We start from the raw sequence: 17,435 nt of genomic DNA, 5'->3' as shown, positions 1-17,435 counted from the left end.
GTGTTAGTGTTTAAGATTGCATAAAAGATATTTTAATTAGAAATATAAATAAACAAATATAGATTTTTGGTAAAAAGTTGGTAAATTGTTGTTAATATAGCCTAGTCATCCATTGACCCATCACGAGGACGATATTGAACACCACGGTGATTAAGCTGTTCAACTATTTCTTCTGGTAGTTGGCCTTGTACACGAACAGCGTATATGCCGCCTACGAATCGATTAATACGCTGCCATTTTGCTACCCAAGACTCTGTAGGTTGCATTACAGCAAGAATTCCTTCATAAATAGGAGACGTGCATTCCTGTACTAGATCTTCTGATGCAGAAATCTGAAGAAGTGATTCACAGTTAGGACATCCTTAAAATTAATTAAAAACATGGTTAAGAGCAGAAAAAAAAACCTTCTGATAGAAAATGTTTGTAAGGAAGAACAATACCACATAAAAGACATGCACGAAGGTTTTTTCTTTCTGCAGGAATTGTAGATGTTAATATTGCCATTTATTCCTGTTGAAATTTTTACGATGAAGTATTAATATTAAATTGTTGTTAAATGATTAATGTCAAAATCTTTTTTAATTTGTCTTATACTTAATTATAAAAACACGTATATTTCTTATAGTTTATTTAAAATGTTCTTATTTATTATTTAAATATAAACAAATGTCTATGATTTTTTCATCAGTATTTAATATATAATTTATTTTAATACGTTGTATGTTTTAATATTCTATTTATTCACTTTAATATTTATATAAAATAAACAAGATTTTCTCTATGATCTTTTGTTTTTATATGTTTTTATATTAATATGTTTATTTTTTAAAGTATTTTGTTTGCGCTTATTTTATTTTATCTATATTTTAAAATATTTTTTAAACTTTTTAAAAATGAATAAACAATACTGTTTTTACAATAAGATTTTTTACCATTTTTATTGTATTAATGATATTTTAAAAGATTTAATTCAGTTGTTATAAATATTGAAAATATAAATTGAAAAGAATTCCAATTTCTACTTTGTTTTCATTTTTTATTGACTTATAGGCATATCTATTTTAAACAATCAAATATATTTTTTATATGTTTAAATTTCTTTTTTAAAAATATTTTCAAATTTAATATTTTAAAAGCGAAATAGAATATTCAATAATTAATCTATTTTTATTTGAAATATTATTTATACAACATTTAGACTGTATATATTCATAAAGTGTTTAATATTTATAATAAATAGTTTTTATTGACTTTTGAAATCTTAATATTTTTAAAAATATTTTATTAAACTAATCCAAATCGATATATTTTTTCCAATAAATGATATTAAAAACCACTCGAAGCATTTATACTTGTTTAAGTTAATACTTGTTTCTGCATAATTTAATTTCTTTATATAATTATTTTAAAACTATTTATTTTTTGAAAAAAGAACTTTAATGGTCTCTTTTAGTTTTATTTGTTTTATTATCTTTTAATACAGTTAACTATTTAACCACTGTAAAAAATCAGCGTTGCTAAAGCAACCTCGTTACTTCAGCAACGCTTATTCTTTACTGCAAAAACTTCAAATTCCAAAATCAATGCATTTTAAAGTAAATATTAGTCTTTTTAATATGGAAATCTAACTAAGTTTTAGTCCATTACACAAGTTCCTCCGGCTAAGGAGTTTTTAGATATTGTTTTATCTAAAACCCAAAGAAAAACACCGACAGTTGTTCGTCCAGGATTCAAAATATCTCGTATTCGGTTAGTATAAACAGATCAAAAGAAAAACAGTATATCTTATGAATATTTAAAGGAGCTTTTATATGAAAAAAGTTACATTCACAAAAGACACATTAACAGAAAAGCTTCAAGCTATTATTGATGAATTTCCCCGGTTGAATGATCTTCATCCATTTTATAGTGATTTGTTGAATATTTTGTATGATAAGGATCATTTTAAGATTGCTTTATCACATATTGCAACAGCAAAACAACTTATTGAGACAGTAGCACGTGATTATATTCGTCTACTTAAGTATGGAGATAGTTTGTATGATCAAATTATTTTGAAAATTTATTTTTAATATTTTTAAGATATCGTTGTAAACAATTAAAAAGAGCTGCTCTTGGACGGTATGCAGTAATTAAAAAAATAATTTAGCTTAAGGATATAGCATGGCAACAATTATACGTCGCCAGAGTCAAGTTTTAACATATTTGGAACAAGTTCGCCAACATCTTGCACGACTGCCTTCTATTGAACCTAATACTCGAACTTTGCTTATTTGTGGTTTGCCAAATGTTGGAAAATCCTCTTTTATGAACAAAATAACGCGTGCGGATGTTGAAGAAGCTCCATATCCTTTTACAACAAAATCTCTTTTTGTTGGACATATGGACTATAAGTATTTAAGATGGTATAATTTGTACTTTAATTTGTTTTGACAGTATTCTAAAACTATCAGGCAAGTTATTGATACTCCCGGTATTTTAGATCATCCATTAGAAGATATGAATACCATAGAAATGCAAAGTATTACTGCATTAGCTCATCTTAGAGCATGTATTTTATATTTTATGGACTTAAGTGAACACTGTGGATATCCTATTGAATCTCAAGTAAAACTATTTCATAGTCTAAAACCGCTTTTTTCTAACAAAACTACCGTTCTTGTTATTAATAAAATAGACATTATGCATCCTGATCATCTTGATGAGAAAAACAAAGCATTAATCCAAACAATTTTGGATGACAAAAATGTACAAATGGTTCAGACTAGTTGTGTAACAGAAGATGGTGTAATGAATGTAAGAAATATGGTATTTAATACCGATAATATATCTTATATATTTCTTATTTTAAACTAGTGTTGTGATAAACTACTTGAATCTAGGATAGAAGTAAAACTTAAGGATAAAAAAAGTGATAACATTTTGAATAGAATTCATCTTGCAAAACCTGTAGTGAGAGATGCTATTGAAAGATTACCACTTATACCAGAGGCTGCAAAAAATAAAAAACCATACGATTGGAATAATCCTGATAGAAGAAAATTGGAAAAAGATTTAGAAATGGAACAAGGTGGTCCTGGTGTATATAATATTAATCTTAAAAGTAAAAAATCAAATAATTTTATTTCTTATTAATTATACTAGAAAATTACATACTTGAAAATCCTGAATGGAAGTCTGATATCATGCCTGAATTTCTTAATGGGAAAAATGTATATGATTTTGTTGATCCTGATATTGAAGCCAAACTTGCTGAATTAGAAGCCGAAGAAGAAAAGCTTGAACAAGAAGGTTTTTACAATTCCGATAGTGAAGTTGTACGTTATGATGTTTCTGTTACTTTGTTAATATGTTTTAGGATGATGAGGAAGATATTAAAATATTAGAAAAAGCTAAATTTCTTAAAGAAAGAAATGATTCTATAAGACGGAAAGCTAATTCTAAAAAAGCATTAAGAAATAGAGCTATCCTTCCCCGTACTATGGGTTTAAAAACTATTTCTGAAATGAATGAACATTTAACATCAATTGGATTAAATACATCTTCTATATGTGAACGTTTAAAATCACAATCAAAAACTACTTCAGACTCTAAACAGCTGGGTGAAGATGCTAATATGAAAGATGTTAAAAAATCATATTCTCGAGCCCCGGTTAAGAACCGTAATTCTGGTATTACAGACCCTGTAGCAAGATCAAGAGCAGAAAAACTGGCAAAGCTTTATCAACGTAAACTAAAAAGTCTTTCTATGGTATCAGAGAGCGACAGACGAATTATTAATAGGAAACCAAGGCATCTTTATTCAGGAAAACGTAAATCAGGAAAAACAGATAGACGTTAACATCTAGTTATTTTTGTAATATAAACTGAAATTCAAAAAAATATTTAAAGTCAGAATAAATTAGTATCAAAAACATCTAAACTATTTTATAAAAATATAAATTTATAAACTGTCAAAAATAATAACCTAATTATGCCCAATTTTAATTTAAATTGTTCTATATAGTATCTTTTTTTCCAGAAACTATAGTTATGATTCAGAGGTCCTAACTAATAAATGTTAGTGCTTATTTATTTTAATAGTAATACTTTTTAAAATCATTTAATAGATTCGATAAAGTCTAAAAAAAATAAGAAAAACTGCTAAATATGGAATTATAGAACCTCATAGGCTTCTTTATAAAAAGAACACTGAGCTTCTATGAGATCTTTTAATTGATTAATCTAGAAATTGTTATTATTTATAGGTTGAAAATTAAGATATTACTAATTCAGGTGTCTCTAAAGTATTTTTCATAATTTGTGTTGCCTCTTCAACTGCAGTAACAAAAACATCTTCTGCGTGCTCAATATCACTCTGCATTTGTTCCTGTTTTTCAGGCTTCGATCCTTTTGCAGATGATTTGAGTGAATCAAGAGATAAACGTGATGAATTTACGTTTTTCCTGGCTTTTGTTGAATAATGAAAAACTGTATGCAAATTTGAAATAAGACATTCGTTAAACCTCGTTACAATCTGCTGATCCTGTTTCAAACGAGCATTACCAACTATTCACTATTAAATAACAAGAAAAGAGCACATAATGTTTATTCTACTTTTATCTTGAGCTTCTGCATAAGAAAACAATAGTTCTTTTAGTGAACTTGGGCTATCCAATAAATCACAACTTGCCAATGCAGCCCTAGAAAGTGCATGATTCAGTGTCTTTGGGTGACTTTTAGTTGTTGGTTTCATGATCGCTGCCTGTATTTCATTTGCTGATTGAACTGAAGCTAAATTTTGAACTTTTTCTTGAATAGTTTTCGAGATCTCACTAACCGTCTCCCTCTGCAAAAACATATATAAATATAGTTTTATAAAAAGTATTCTTTTACCAAGTTTGTTGGATAATCATATGTTTCTGTCTTATACGTTGAACTACAAATTAATCAACTACCCCTTAACTAACAAAGACATACGTCACTGTCAAAAGCTTGTTATGGACTGCTTTAAGATTATCAACTGAAACCTCAAGTTGTAGATATTCATCCGGTAATTCAGTCTATTATAAATAATCAAAACTGAGCCATTATACACAATAAAACATATATCCTACCGCATCTTCTGCTGTTCCAACTGTTTGTCGCACAAACTGTGCTGTCCGCTATACAACTCATCAGCTTACTTTTACCAAATGATCTATATTGATTTTTCTAATAATTTACCTTTGTAAAAGGCGAAATTGCGACTGAAAGTTTTCTATTAATACTAGAAGGATTAAAATTCTTAAAAGTCTCCATTAAAAATTGAAATAAATAGAAAAACTTAGTATTTTTTGATTTTTTTCTTAAGATAAATTATTTTATCGTTAATAAAACGAATTTTATGCCGATAAAATTTAAAATGTACAAATAACTTCCGATAACGTTAAAAAAATAAAAATACTGAGAAAAAATGTTTTTATTGCCAATTTCAAAAAAAAGAAGGAAACGCTATAGAATATCAGCGGATCATTCTTAGTATGTATATTGACTTTGATTAAAAAAAAAAAACGAGTATTTTTTAGCCCAGAAACAGGGTTTTTGAATGGAAAAATAAGTTCGCCAAAAAAGCTACTTTCTACGAGAAAACGGCAGATCGAAGCAACATATACAATACTGCATCTTTCTCTTCTTCGTGGGGATTTTTTACGTGCACGGTATGCCTTTTCTATTTTGATTCGCTGCCGTGAAGTTCATTTGTATGATATCTGGGATCTTGGGCTTGAGATTCTTAGACATTTTGAATTTGACCAGCAAGAGACGTATCTTAAGCATCTGATAGTTTTCTACCAAGCATCTACGTATTCTAGTTCGTTAAAAGATGACACTTTTTCTGTTTGTGCTTTAAAAACAGCTCTTATATCTAATTAGATGTAGACTCAGGAATTTCTTAGGGCTCTTGTCCTTTTGTATATAGAAAAAAGAGAGTTTCAGAAACTTCTAGATATGCTAGAAGAGTAAGTTTGGATGTTATTAATGAAAAAGACTGAATTACTAAGTTACTTGTTATCTGCACCATACAGTGAAAATGCTGTCTTTTATCAATATGCAGGAATGGCTGCATTAGAGCTAAGCCGGATAACGACTGTTTCAGGAGAAAGCAAGCAGTTTCATGAAAAAGCTGAATATATGTTTCAAAAAGCTAAAGAAAAAGGCGGGACTATGCTTTATATAGATTATCTTAATACGTCTTCGAGCGAAGAAAGCACAGAATCGGAAGACTAAATGATCTACAAGTCCCAGTACTCATGAAATAATCATACATAAATATCTTTTATGAAATATAGATGTTTTAGTTTTAAATCAATAATATTTATTTACACCAATGGGCTAATAACCATGTCTTATTTGTATTACCACATAAATCTTTGAAGATTTCCTGGATCAGATTCCCAAAAAAATGGCTTGTATAAAAATATATCCATCGTAATATAATTAATACACAAAAATAAAAATGCTTCTATATACAGCTTTAGTTTATGTGTACTTTGGATACTAGATCTCCACAAGAGATATGGTATTATAAAATATCGAAATTCGAGCAATGATACAAACCCTAAAACCAAAGTAGTAGCAACTACAAATGATAAAACATAAGAAACTTTTTGATATAGTATCAATTTGTTTAAAATGGCCCACATGCTAGTATAGTAGAATGGGACTGCTATATATTTCGCAGCTGAATGTGCCTTGATAGTTCTTCTCCAGATATAAAATGTATAGTGTCTATTATCTGATATAAGAAACGGATGTTCTTTTCTATTTCTTTTAGAAAAATATTTTTATGATTTCTTGATATACGTATTAAAATGTACAATCAATCCTATTGCAATCAAGATTCCACATGTACGAAGCCATGCCAATCTGCTTCCTAACGAGTATTTAAAGAAATATAGAATAGAATTTTTGGTCAGTAAGTGAGGAGATCCCCAAAATGCTGTAAAGATTGAAAAATAAAATAATTGTAATAAATGTATATCAATCTTATGATTTGTTTTATCACCTTCTGATATTAATAACATATTATCTATTGATAAATCAGTACCTAAAACAATTCCCTTATTATAAATAACAAATATTCCGAACAAAGTTATTACAATTATATATGGCCATATCATTTTTATTATATCCATATATTGCTTTATCAAAAGCTGAAATAAAAATTTGATAAAACGAAAATAATCTTAGAAATTTAGATTTTTTAACGATAAATTTATCTTTACCAAAAAAACATGCACTGCGTGCAGGTGGATCCCAAACAGTAAATTCTGTATCTATGATCTTCGGTTTAAATATTTGTGGAGGAAAAATTGAGAGACTGATTAAAAATAAAACCCAAATAACATTCGTTTGTCTAATTGCCAATGAAAGAAAAGAAATCTATTTTCATAAGAAATAATACATATCGTATACAAAAATAAGACCATTGCACTTGTTTTATGTTGTTTTCTAAGTGTTAAATATAATGACAAAAAAACAAGCAATGTAGATAATATATCTGTATAATATAACGTTGAATAGAAATACAAAAGTGGAAATTGCGTTAACAAAATAGCTTCTGTTATCTTCATCGTTTGATCTTGTCGAAGATAAAAAATTACTCCTGAGAAACATACTGCCAAAAAAGTTGCTGTAATAACATTCAAAGTCCTAAGAGATACTAAATTACATTCCCCAATTATCCATTTTGTTGCTCTAAGTATCACCAAATGTATCCAGTACCTGGAATTCCTCAATTAACCTTTATTTATTCTTCTAAAACAACTTACATCCCAGGTGGCGTAGTAATTTTGTCATCCCATGCAAAATACTCCCCTTTACAATATTTTTGCATTTGATTTAGATGAAAAATCTCATCCTACATATGTTAGTATGCACAATATAATGATCAACGCTCAAAATAGCTTAATATAGCCTAAAACCCACCATATAGGGCTTTGGCACATGCTTTTGAACAATAAGAGCATGCTGATAACGAATTGTTTCTATAAAAATAACCAAATTTTCTAAAAAAATCATATATAATATATTGTAGCGTATAATATAAGATTATGTAGTTTATAAAATACGTAGCACGACTTAAGATAAAAAAACGAAGATAAAGATAAAAAAAGGCACTTAAATTCTAAAAAAAAAAGCGTATTTATTATTATTTTAGAAAGTATTTATATGAGTATTTAATGAAAAAATGGGTCTTTTAGTTTATGGAGTACCGCTTTCATGGGATGAGACAATAAAGCAAGCAGATTATATACGAAGTCAGGCAGTCGAGGTATCTGGATATATTTTTATTGTGTTTCTAGGCTTATAAGTTCATTACAGCAGTTTATTTATTTATGGAAAAACACAAAAAAACAAAAACATCAGTTACTTTGGGGAGATGAGGTGTTTAAGATAATATTTAGAATTAAAGGTTAATATAAAAAAAGGTAGAATATATGTTAATTGCATATGACCATAAGAAGAAGATCGCGTCATTATCACTCCAGCAAGAAAATGTTCTTAAAAGTACACAAAATCTTAAAAAAAAATACGAGAATTTAAAAATACAGGATAAATCAGAAATGTAAAATATGTTTTTATATTTTAAAATTAAATTGATATTTTTTATCAGGACTTGCAATGATTTCCCATCTTTTCACTATGAATATGCAAGTTACATGATTGAAGGGATCCCAGGTAACCCTTATGGTGAAGACATTGAAACATTGCTTCTTGTTGAAGAAAATATGAAAAAGAGGTAAAAGGCGTTTAAGAAATAAGAAAATTTATTTATTTTGCATAGGAGATTTATTATTAAAAAATACATTAAATCTAACGAGATTCCATTAACACTTACGTCCTTTCCGAGATTGGGTGCACCGGGAGTATTTACGGATCCATATTATCCTCCAAGAGGACATGTGTCTCGCAGTTTGTTCTTACCAGACGAAGTTATTAGTTCTCATGTACGGTTTCCTACATTGACAAAACATATCCGATTACGTAGAGGTAGAAAAGTTATTATCAATGTTCCTATATTCATTGATGAAAATACACCTTTACCTTTTATTGACGAAGCTATTTCTCTATCAGATACATTCCCCTTTAAATCTGTTGGATTATTGGATAATATTATACAACCGAATCATATATACATGGATAGTATGTGTTTTGGCATGGGGTGTTGTTGCCTACAAGTTACCTTTCAAACAGCAGATATCTCAGAAGCAAGGACATTGTATGATCAACTAATTCCTATGGGACCTATTATGCTATCACTATCGGCAGCATCACCAGCTTATAAAGGCTATTTGTCTGATCAAGATTGTCGTTGGAATGTTATATCACGCTCTGTTGATGATCGAACGAGTGAAGAAATGGGAGAAAAAGTAAGGTCATTATACATTTTGTGTATTTATTGATCTGATAGCCATTGAAAAAATCTAAATACATTATTCAAAAAAGTCGATACGATTCCGTTGATTGTTATATAGCCGATAATCTAAGGAATAATCCCAAGTATAATGATGTAAAATTTGTTATGAATGAAGAAGTAAGAAAAAAATTGATAGATAACGGTATAGTTTTTTTTTTAAAAAAACTATCTAATCAAAGTAGGAGTAGATGAACTTTTAGCGAACCATATTTCTCATCTTTTTATTCGGGATCCTTTAGTTATCTTTTCTGATTTACTTATTCAGGATAATAAAACAGAATCAGGACATTTCGAAGTAAATACTTATTTTTTTAATTTTTCTTATATTTTAGAATATTCAATCTACTAACTGGCATGCAATGCGATTTAAACCACCGCCTCCTGGAACTGATATTGGTTGGCGTGTAGAATTCCGTACTATGGAAGTTCAGCTTTCAGATTTCGAAAATGCAGCCTATTGTATCTTTATCAATCTTTTAACACGCGTGATATCACTTTATAATCTGAATTTATATATCCCAATATCTAAAGTAAAACACAGCCTATTTTTTTGTAAATAACCTTTTTCTTCAGGTAGATGAAAACATGGATCTTGCACATCATCGGACATCTGTATTGACTGAAAAATTCTGGTTTCGCAAAAATATTTTCTCTTTTGACTCATATTCTCCAAAGTAAGATTTTTCATTATAAAATAATATGAAAAATTAATTTTATTTAGAACTGTTGTCTTATGTAATGATGACACATTTGATGAGTATAAAAAAATGACAATTCACGAAATTATCAATGGCCAAAATAGTGGTCCTGATAAGTTTCCTGGACTTAGTCCATTGATCCGTAATTATTTAGATACCATTAATGTTTCTCAAGAAGTTAAACAAATTCTTGGAAAGTATTTGGAGCTCATAGAAAAAAGGGCTAGTGGTAGCTACTCGTTTATTCATATTCTCAATTTAATAACAATTTCAGGAGAATGGCAAACAACAGCATCCTGGATTCGTTCTTTTGTACGTAACCATCCGAACTACCAAAAAGATAGTGTAATAACACAAGAAATTAATTATGATCTTATCAGAGAAGCTGAAAAAATAACTAATGAATTTGGCAAAAATGAGGAATTAACTAAGCGATTTTTAGGTATAGCGTAATATTTTATTTATATCAATATATATAATTATATATAACTTAAATTGTATACAGTTATTATACAGATTACTCTAATCAATTCCTTTAGTTCCCCGAATTCAAGGCTATATTATTATTATCTCTCAGCATGCCCATCCTTTGCTTTGTCTCGATGTTTACATTTGTTCTAACTCTTTCATTTTCTTCACACGTTCTTTAAAGCTGCCTACATTCAGTTGCTCCTTGGCAAATAGTTCACTTACGCTTCATATTGGCATTTTTCATATTCTAGCTCATTAAGTCTCTGTTTTTTCACAGAAAAACTTACTGTGTCTCTCTTCATTGCACTTCCACGGTAAATACCAGTTATTCTCTCTACACTTTTGCCATTAAATCCAAAAACAAATCCTCATTAAACTCCTTACATAGTTTAACTCTTCCAGCACTGACATGCAACTAGTTTATCATTCAGAAACATGCAAATCTTCCCAATTCAACGCACCTATCTCTATATGCAAGACTAATAGGTCTTGCTGGCTTCTTTAATGGCTTTTTCTCCCTTTCTTTCTCCTCTAATTCTTCTTTTATTTGCTTGTCCATTTGTCTGATGTTCACCGTCAATCCTCCATTTTAGTGGCTAATGTCTCCTTGCTCAGCGTTGCCTAGAAACCGTTGCCTGGCAACATCTGCTACCTTATATTCTGATATTCAACGTTCAGAGCGGCTGACGGCCAGGTATTGATGTCTGAGCCAAAAATCTATAAAACAATATATAGTGGTATTCCAGTCTATGAATATGTTATAAATGGCGTTGCAGTGATGCGACGCTATTCAGATTCATATATTAACGCAACACAGATTCTTAAAGTAGCAGATTTTGATAAGCCTCAACGTACACGGATATTAGAACGAGAAGTGCAAAAAGGAGAGCACGAGAAGGTTCAGGGAGGATACGGGAAGTATCAAGGTAGGGATAAGTAGAAAGAAGGAGTAATTAACGGACCAGGGACTTGGATTCCTCTTTCTCGTGCGTTGGAGCTTGCTCAGCAGTATAAAGTTGAGCATTTGTTAAAACCCATTTTAGAATACCAACTTAATGAAAAGAGCCCGCCGTCGTTGTCTAAACAGAGTATTTCAGTGCCTAAAGGGATACCACAGTTAACACCTACATCAAGTAATTGGAAATGATGGTTAGCAGTGCTAATATATGTTAAGAACATTCACGTATAGTAAAACACACTATTCCTGGAGAAGAAGACTTTGGCTGTGTTTCAATGGATGATTCTGTATCAGTTGAGACACATAGTACACAAAGTCATTTAGAATCTGAAGCATCACCTATGAATTCCGAACTGGATGCAGCTATAGGAAGCAGAAAGAGAAAATATACCCAGCTTCTTCAGAATTTTCCAGACGACAAACGGCTTAATAAATATAGTGAAGCTTTACTTGATTTTTTTATGTCATCAAACCACCAAAGTTTACCGGATTTTCTTATTCATTGTCCAAGCGATTTTAATGCTAATGCGATTATTGACGAAGAGGGGCATACTGCGTTGCATTGGGCATGTGCAATGGGTCATTTACGTGTTGTCGAAGCACTTCTTGATGCAAGTGCTGACATATCTGCTGTTAACTTACAAGGGCAAACAGTGCTTATGAGATCTGTTTTATTTACTAATAATTATGATCTAAAATCATTTCCGCAACTAGTGCAAATTCTGCATCCTACAATACATTTATCCGATAAGTTTTTGCAAACCGTTTTTCATCATATTGCTTCAACAACAACATCGCGCTCAAAATTGTCAGCTGCCAAATATTATGCCGAAACAATATTGAATCATTTATCTGAAACTCAACCCGCAAACGAAATAGCACAGTTATTAGATGCAAGAGATTCTGAAGGGGATACAGCTTTAACTATATTTTCTAGGAATGGGGCTAGGAAATGTGTTCGTGTTTTAACCAATTTTCATGCTAATTTACATATTCCTAATAACCAAGGACGAACTGCTGAAGAATATATTATTGAATATGAACGCCAGCGCCAGAATTTGCCTCATCGACAAAATTCTTTATATATGAACGGACAATCTATAGATCATTATAACAAACATTATAACAAATCAATGTTTTCGATACCCAGCTCTTCCCGTTATGTTACTAAACAACCTGACCCATATTCGTCTGAAACAGCGATTAAAATTACTCAAAAAACTATTCCAGAAATTCAAGAAAAATTAAAGCTTTTAGCAAATACATATGATACTGAATTGAAAGATAAAGAATCTTATCATTCTCAAGCTCTTGAATTACTTGCTAATATGAATCGTGAAATTGAAGTTTCTAGAAAAGCTCTTAAAGAAATAATTGGCAGTGGCCCAGATGCAGCTGAAATACAAAAACAAGCAATAATAAATGCAAATGCAGAGATGGAAGTTGTATCTAAAAAATTAAAAATAGCAGTTGAAAGAAATCAATTAAGAGAATTGACTAGATTAGTCAAAGAAGAGTCATTAATTCAGCAACATTCACCTACATTATTTAAAGAAGATAAAAAAGAAAAAGAAAAATTAATTTATGAACTTCAGGAATTACAAAAGGAACGCCAAAAACTTATTGATACTATTGTAGAACTTTTTGCTACAGCAGGAGTTGGAGAAAGAATGAATGAATATCGAAGACTTATTGCTATGAGCTGTGGATTGAATGTTGATGATGTTGATAATGTTTTGGATGCTATTACGGAAGTATTGACAGGTAATCCAGATGATATGGCTGAAGAACAAGCAGAGTCTGTTGTTCTTGTTTAAATATGTGATATTAAAGAGGATTTTTGGAAACTATAATAGATTTTCATGATTTAATAATTTTAATAATAGAATGAATACTAATAATAAAATAATGTATTATTATATATTCGCTTAAGATTTATATTAAATTTTAAAAATATTTTTCATCTTATTTACCATTTACATATAATAATTATATATTCTAAAAATATATAAAACTTTTTATTTTTGTTTAATAAAAAAAGTTTGCATTTTATTAAAATATTAGAAATAGATTAATCAGGCTACTGTGTATTAAAAATTGAATTATTTTTGGTAAATATTTCATAATATCAATTTTTAACATTTCAACTTTATATAAAATTATAATTAATTTAATAAATTCAATCAATTTATAAATATTATTAGTAATTGAAATGTTTTAGAGTACTGAAAAATAAAACTATATATCACAATTTAAACAAATTATTTATATTTTATAGGATAAAATTTTAAATTTAAGATTTTTTTATAAGTTTATAAAATATTGAATAATTAATATATAATTTATTTATTAGAATAACAATTATATGTAATTTCTCTATTATTAATTTGTTTAAATATAAATTATCATTAGTTTATATTTTTTCTAAAAAAAGTAATATTATATATTTATTAATATATATAAATTAAAAAAATATATTTAAAATATAAATGAAGTATTTGCAAATACTTCGAATACTTGCAAAACAAATAAATTATCGAAACAGAAAATTTATGTTTATTTTTTTTATATTGATTTATGATGTACATTAATAGAATAAAATGAACATATTTAGAAAAAATTACAAATTATTTATTTGAGTTTATATTCCTTGTTTTGTTAAATACTTAGACTGAATACATCTAAATAAAAAATAAACTTTTAATTTTTTAAAAATAATGCATTAACTATTTTAAAATTATAAAATCAATTAAAAATTTTATGAAATTTATATTTTTTATAGTTAATATTTTTTTATGACCAATATGTTTTATAATTAATAAATTTCCATATATCAATCCATAGCCATTGATTTTTTTATTTCTGCAATTGCTTTACCGGGATTGAGACCTATTTATATTAAAAATTATATACATATATATTAAAGAAAACCTTTCGGACATGTTCTATAATACCACATTAGTATATATTATTTAATAAAAAAAAGTTACCTAGCACAATTCATAATTGTATGACAGCGATATAACGACATTGAATTCTGTAATTTCTCTTTGCGTTCTTGGGTTGCATCATCACGGGAATCAATAAGCCATCTATAAGCCTGCATTAATACCTAAAAAGATTTAAAATGCCGTTTAAATAAATAAAATGTTAACTTACAGCTGGCCCAAGATATTCTTCACTATTCCACCAATAACTAGGGCAACTTGTTGAACAACACGCACATAAAATACATTCATATAAACCATCAAGTTTTTTTCTGTTTTTTTGGGATTGAAGAATCTCTTTCTCAGGAAATTCTTTATGTTGAAGATAAGGTTGAATTGATTTATATTGTTTATAAAAATGAGTTAGATCAGGTACAAGATCTATAAATATGAGAAAAATATAAAAAGAAAAAGAAACAATACCCTTAACTACATATGTATGTGGTAGAGGATATATTTTAACTTCTTTAGAATTGATAGGAATTCTAGATAAACATGCAAGTGTATTAATACCGTTAATATTCATAGCACATGAGCCGCAAATTCCTTCACGGCAAGATCTTCTAAAAGTAAGTGTTGCATCTTGCTCATTTTTTATTTTAATAATAGCATCTAAAACCATAGGACCAGTAGTATTTAAATCAATTTCGTATTTTTGCATTGTTGGCTTTATAGAAGGCGTTTCTGGACTCTTTAAAAAATATTATTTCATCAAAAGCTTATTATGAAAATATAAAATACCCATCTATAGATAGAAAATACTTTTATATTAGGTTTATCAGATTTTGATGATATTTCTGATGATGCCACTGACTATTGATTTGATTCAGAATCTAAAACTGATGTTTGAGAAAATTATAAAAGTACTTACCATACTCATTCTAGGAATACATGAAGTTCTTAAATTTCGAACATATTTCTATTTTTAATAAGTAAATTATAGTTGATAAATTATAAATTTACTGCGTGAAACCCTACAAAATGAACAGAAAAGCTGTTCCAACAATATGAAAACTTCATTCCTACAGTTTTATTAAATACAGAACCTCAAATATTCCTGGTATTCTTAATATTTTTGACACGTATTTTTGATAGAACGTTACGTTGTCGAAAGTTAGACAAATATTAAACTTGCTTAGTAATAGAGAAAAATTAAAAAAAAAAGATATATTACTTTTAACAGAGAATTTTTTCCATAGTATTTTTATTGTATAAATAAGTCTATTTATCTAATGTTGCACTTCTTTTTATTAATTGTTAATTATATGTATATATCTTTTTATTAAATGTTAAATTTCCAAAATAAAAACTATAAATTTAGTTTTTTTGCATACATATGTATTATCTGAGTCTTTAGAATACAAAAACTTGATCAGTCAATTTGGAAATTAAACGAGGTGTATCATATCCAAGAAAAGCTATTTCTTTCTTCATAGCAACTATCATCGGAGGAGGGCCTAATGTCTAATAAGTAAAAGTATAATTCGAGAAGTTATAAATATACCACATAATAATAATTTTATATCCGGTGCAGGAGCAGGACAATGTTCTTTAATTATATCTTTAGTAATATAACCAACACCACCAGTCCAATAAGGAGGGGGATTATTAAGAACATAATATATCTTAAAATTGGAATATTTTTTTGCTAACATATCAAATTCATCTTTCAAAAGAATATCTTCTTCAGCAACATTAGCAAATATAAGAGATATTTTTGTTTTGTCTTTAGGATTTTTTAGAATAGCTCGAATTATTTGAAGCATTGGTGTAATTCCAGTGCCACCTGCAATCATTCCAAATTCTCGAACAAGACCCGGATAATACGACATTTGTCCTTTAGGACCCTTAACATGTATTGTTTGTCCAATTTTCATTTCCCCGATATATTTAGAGACTTTTCCAGTAGGATATGACTAGGAAAAGTATAAAAAAGAAATTCGTTTAACATAGTTTATACTTTAATAAGAAGATCAAAATATCCTCGATCATCATCGGATGAACACGGAGTATATGGACGTGAAACTTGTTTATCATCAACTGTTACAGATACTGTAATATGCTATAGATATTTTTCATCAAAATAATGAAAATTTTTTATTTATAAATCTAACCTGTCCAATGGGTAAACCTAATATATCATTTTTTTTGTAAAGAGCAAACCGGTATCTAATAATTCATTAATCTAAATAAAAATCCTTTTAAACTCTACATAGCTGAATTATAATTAATAACAGTTTTCTCAATTAATTCAAACTCTTGAAATTTATCTGAACGAAGTGATATACATGGCTCTATACATAAAATTGTTAAATTATTTTCAAGATATCAAAATAAAATTTACTTCCACGATAAATCTTATAAAGACTTAATATAAATGCTAATATTATTCCATGAACTAAATATTTTTTATTAATTATAATAATTCCCACAATAATTAAACCAACTGGTACCTTGTTAGAACGTAAAAATTTTACAGATTATGGATTCAAACCTGGAATATAAATCCCATGTAAAGGTGTATTAAGAAGATTTTGTTTCCGAGTCATTTAATGGTTTAGAGATTTTTTTAATTAGATGTGTTTACGAGTTATACAATCTTCGATCATAAGCTTTAGATGAATGTTTAAATCTAAAAATATATTTAAACATTATTAAAGCAAATGTTTTACATATAAGTACTAGTTTTTTAACAAATATAAAAAATATATTTCTACATTCATACAAACTTTTTATAAAGAACATATTTTAAATTGTTTATAGTGCTAAAGAACTAAAAGAAAAAGAATATGAATATTTAAAAAATATTTACATCAATTTATTATTATATAAATAGTATATGTGTATTGTATAAGAAGATAAATAAGAGATTGTAACTAGTA

At 28.2% G+C, this 17,435-nt stretch overlaps 10 protein-coding genes across 10 annotated transcripts; 4 read left to right on the top strand and 6 right to left on the bottom strand.

Annotated features, from left to right (window-relative positions):
- Nucleotides 1-101: 101 nt before the first annotated feature.
- T551_00052 (transcription elongation factor SPT4) lies at nt 102-504 on the bottom strand (the record flags this gene model as incomplete). The annotated part of the gene is made up of 2 exons (XM_018372319.1): nt 102-361; nt 405-504. 2 exons carry the CDS (start codon nt 502-504, stop codon nt 102-104), a joined length of 360 nt encoding a protein of 119 aa, XP_018231259.1.
- Nucleotides 505-1,583: 1,079 nt separating this feature from the next.
- T551_00051 (uncharacterized protein) lies at nt 1,584-3,841 on the top strand (the record flags this gene model as incomplete). Its single annotated transcript, XM_018372318.1, has 9 exons — nt 1,584-1,595; nt 1,640-1,749; nt 1,802-2,038; nt 2,083-2,121; nt 2,163-2,405; nt 2,454-2,808; nt 2,857-3,103; nt 3,145-3,317; nt 3,359-3,841. 9 exons carry the CDS (start codon nt 1,584-1,586, stop codon nt 3,839-3,841), a joined length of 1,899 nt encoding a protein of 632 aa, XP_018231258.1.
- Nucleotides 3,842-4,076: 235 nt separating this feature from the next.
- T551_00050 (uncharacterized protein) lies at nt 4,077-5,280 on the bottom strand (the record flags this gene model as incomplete). The annotated part of the gene is made up of 8 exons (XM_018372317.1): nt 4,077-4,121; nt 4,165-4,224; nt 4,268-4,548; nt 4,597-4,828; nt 4,876-4,918; nt 4,960-5,042; nt 5,097-5,144; nt 5,206-5,280. 8 exons carry the CDS (start codon nt 5,278-5,280, stop codon nt 4,077-4,079), a joined length of 867 nt encoding a protein of 288 aa, XP_018231257.1.
- A 154-nt stretch (nt 5,281-5,434) lies between these two features.
- Nucleotides 5,435-6,246, top strand: T551_00049 (uncharacterized protein; the record flags this gene model as incomplete). Its single annotated transcript, XM_018372316.1, has 4 exons — nt 5,435-5,499; nt 5,547-5,856; nt 5,899-5,978; nt 6,021-6,246. The coding sequence occupies 4 exons, from the start codon at nt 5,435-5,437 to the stop codon at nt 6,244-6,246; spliced, it is 681 nt and encodes a 226-aa protein (XP_018231256.1).
- A 128-nt stretch (nt 6,247-6,374) lies between these two features.
- T551_00048 (dolichyl-P-Glc:Glc(2)Man(9)GlcNAc(2)-PP-dolichol alpha-1,2- glucosyltransferase) lies at nt 6,375-8,040 on the bottom strand (the record flags this gene model as incomplete). The annotated part of the gene is made up of 6 exons (XM_018372315.1): nt 6,375-6,780; nt 6,823-7,066; nt 7,119-7,401; nt 7,446-7,743; nt 7,791-7,879; nt 7,948-8,040. 6 exons carry the CDS (start codon nt 8,038-8,040, stop codon nt 6,375-6,377), a joined length of 1,413 nt encoding a protein of 470 aa, XP_018231255.1.
- Nucleotides 8,041-8,209: 169 nt separating this feature from the next.
- T551_00047 (glutamate--cysteine ligase) lies at nt 8,210-10,590 on the top strand (the record flags this gene model as incomplete). The annotated part of the gene is made up of 10 exons (XM_018372314.1): nt 8,210-8,293; nt 8,344-8,406; nt 8,451-8,587; nt 8,636-8,761; nt 8,807-9,392; nt 9,434-9,581; nt 9,619-9,734; nt 9,772-9,969; nt 10,013-10,113; nt 10,161-10,590. The coding sequence occupies 10 exons, from the start codon at nt 8,210-8,212 to the stop codon at nt 10,588-10,590; spliced, it is 1,989 nt and encodes a 662-aa protein (XP_018231254.1).
- A 236-nt stretch (nt 10,591-10,826) lies between these two features.
- T551_00046 (uncharacterized protein) lies at nt 10,827-11,167 on the bottom strand (the record flags this gene model as incomplete). The annotated part of the gene is made up of 3 exons (XM_018372313.1): nt 10,827-10,947; nt 11,003-11,023; nt 11,070-11,167. The coding sequence occupies 3 exons, from the start codon at nt 11,165-11,167 to the stop codon at nt 10,827-10,829; spliced, it is 240 nt and encodes a 79-aa protein (XP_018231253.1).
- Nucleotides 11,168-11,308: 141 nt separating this feature from the next.
- T551_00045 (uncharacterized protein) lies at nt 11,309-13,383 on the top strand (the record flags this gene model as incomplete). The annotated part of the gene is made up of 3 exons (XM_018372312.1): nt 11,309-11,534; nt 11,574-11,741; nt 11,783-13,383. 3 exons carry the CDS (start codon nt 11,309-11,311, stop codon nt 13,381-13,383), a joined length of 1,995 nt encoding a protein of 664 aa, XP_018231252.1.
- A 1,016-nt stretch (nt 13,384-14,399) lies between these two features.
- Nucleotides 14,400-15,573, bottom strand: T551_00044 (succinate dehydrogenase [ubiquinone] iron-sulfur subunit, mitochondrial; the record flags this gene model as incomplete). Its single annotated transcript, XM_018372311.1, has 8 exons — nt 14,400-14,455; nt 14,498-14,511; nt 14,557-14,678; nt 14,726-14,934; nt 14,977-15,244; nt 15,295-15,366; nt 15,425-15,472; nt 15,517-15,573. The coding sequence occupies 8 exons, from the start codon at nt 15,571-15,573 to the stop codon at nt 14,400-14,402; spliced, it is 846 nt and encodes a 281-aa protein (XP_018231251.1).
- Nucleotides 15,574-15,906: 333 nt separating this feature from the next.
- Nucleotides 15,907-17,102, bottom strand: T551_00043 (uncharacterized protein; the record flags this gene model as incomplete). Its single annotated transcript, XM_018372310.1, has 7 exons — nt 15,907-16,010; nt 16,058-16,469; nt 16,514-16,615; nt 16,668-16,722; nt 16,766-16,847; nt 16,898-16,999; nt 17,048-17,102. 7 exons carry the CDS (start codon nt 17,100-17,102, stop codon nt 15,907-15,909), a joined length of 912 nt encoding a protein of 303 aa, XP_018231250.1.
- Between the last annotated feature and the right edge of the window lie 333 nt (nt 17,103-17,435).

The sequence above is a fragment of the Pneumocystis jirovecii genome (assembly GCF_001477535.1).
Source record: "Pneumocystis jirovecii RU7 chromosome Unknown supercont1.1, whole genome shotgun sequence".
NCBI classification, from domain to species: domain Eukaryota; kingdom Fungi; phylum Ascomycota; class Pneumocystomycetes; order Pneumocystales; family Pneumocystaceae; genus Pneumocystis; species Pneumocystis jirovecii.
The sequence above is the reverse complement of the archived record's forward strand: the minus strand, read 5'-3'. Positions and strand labels throughout refer to the sequence as shown.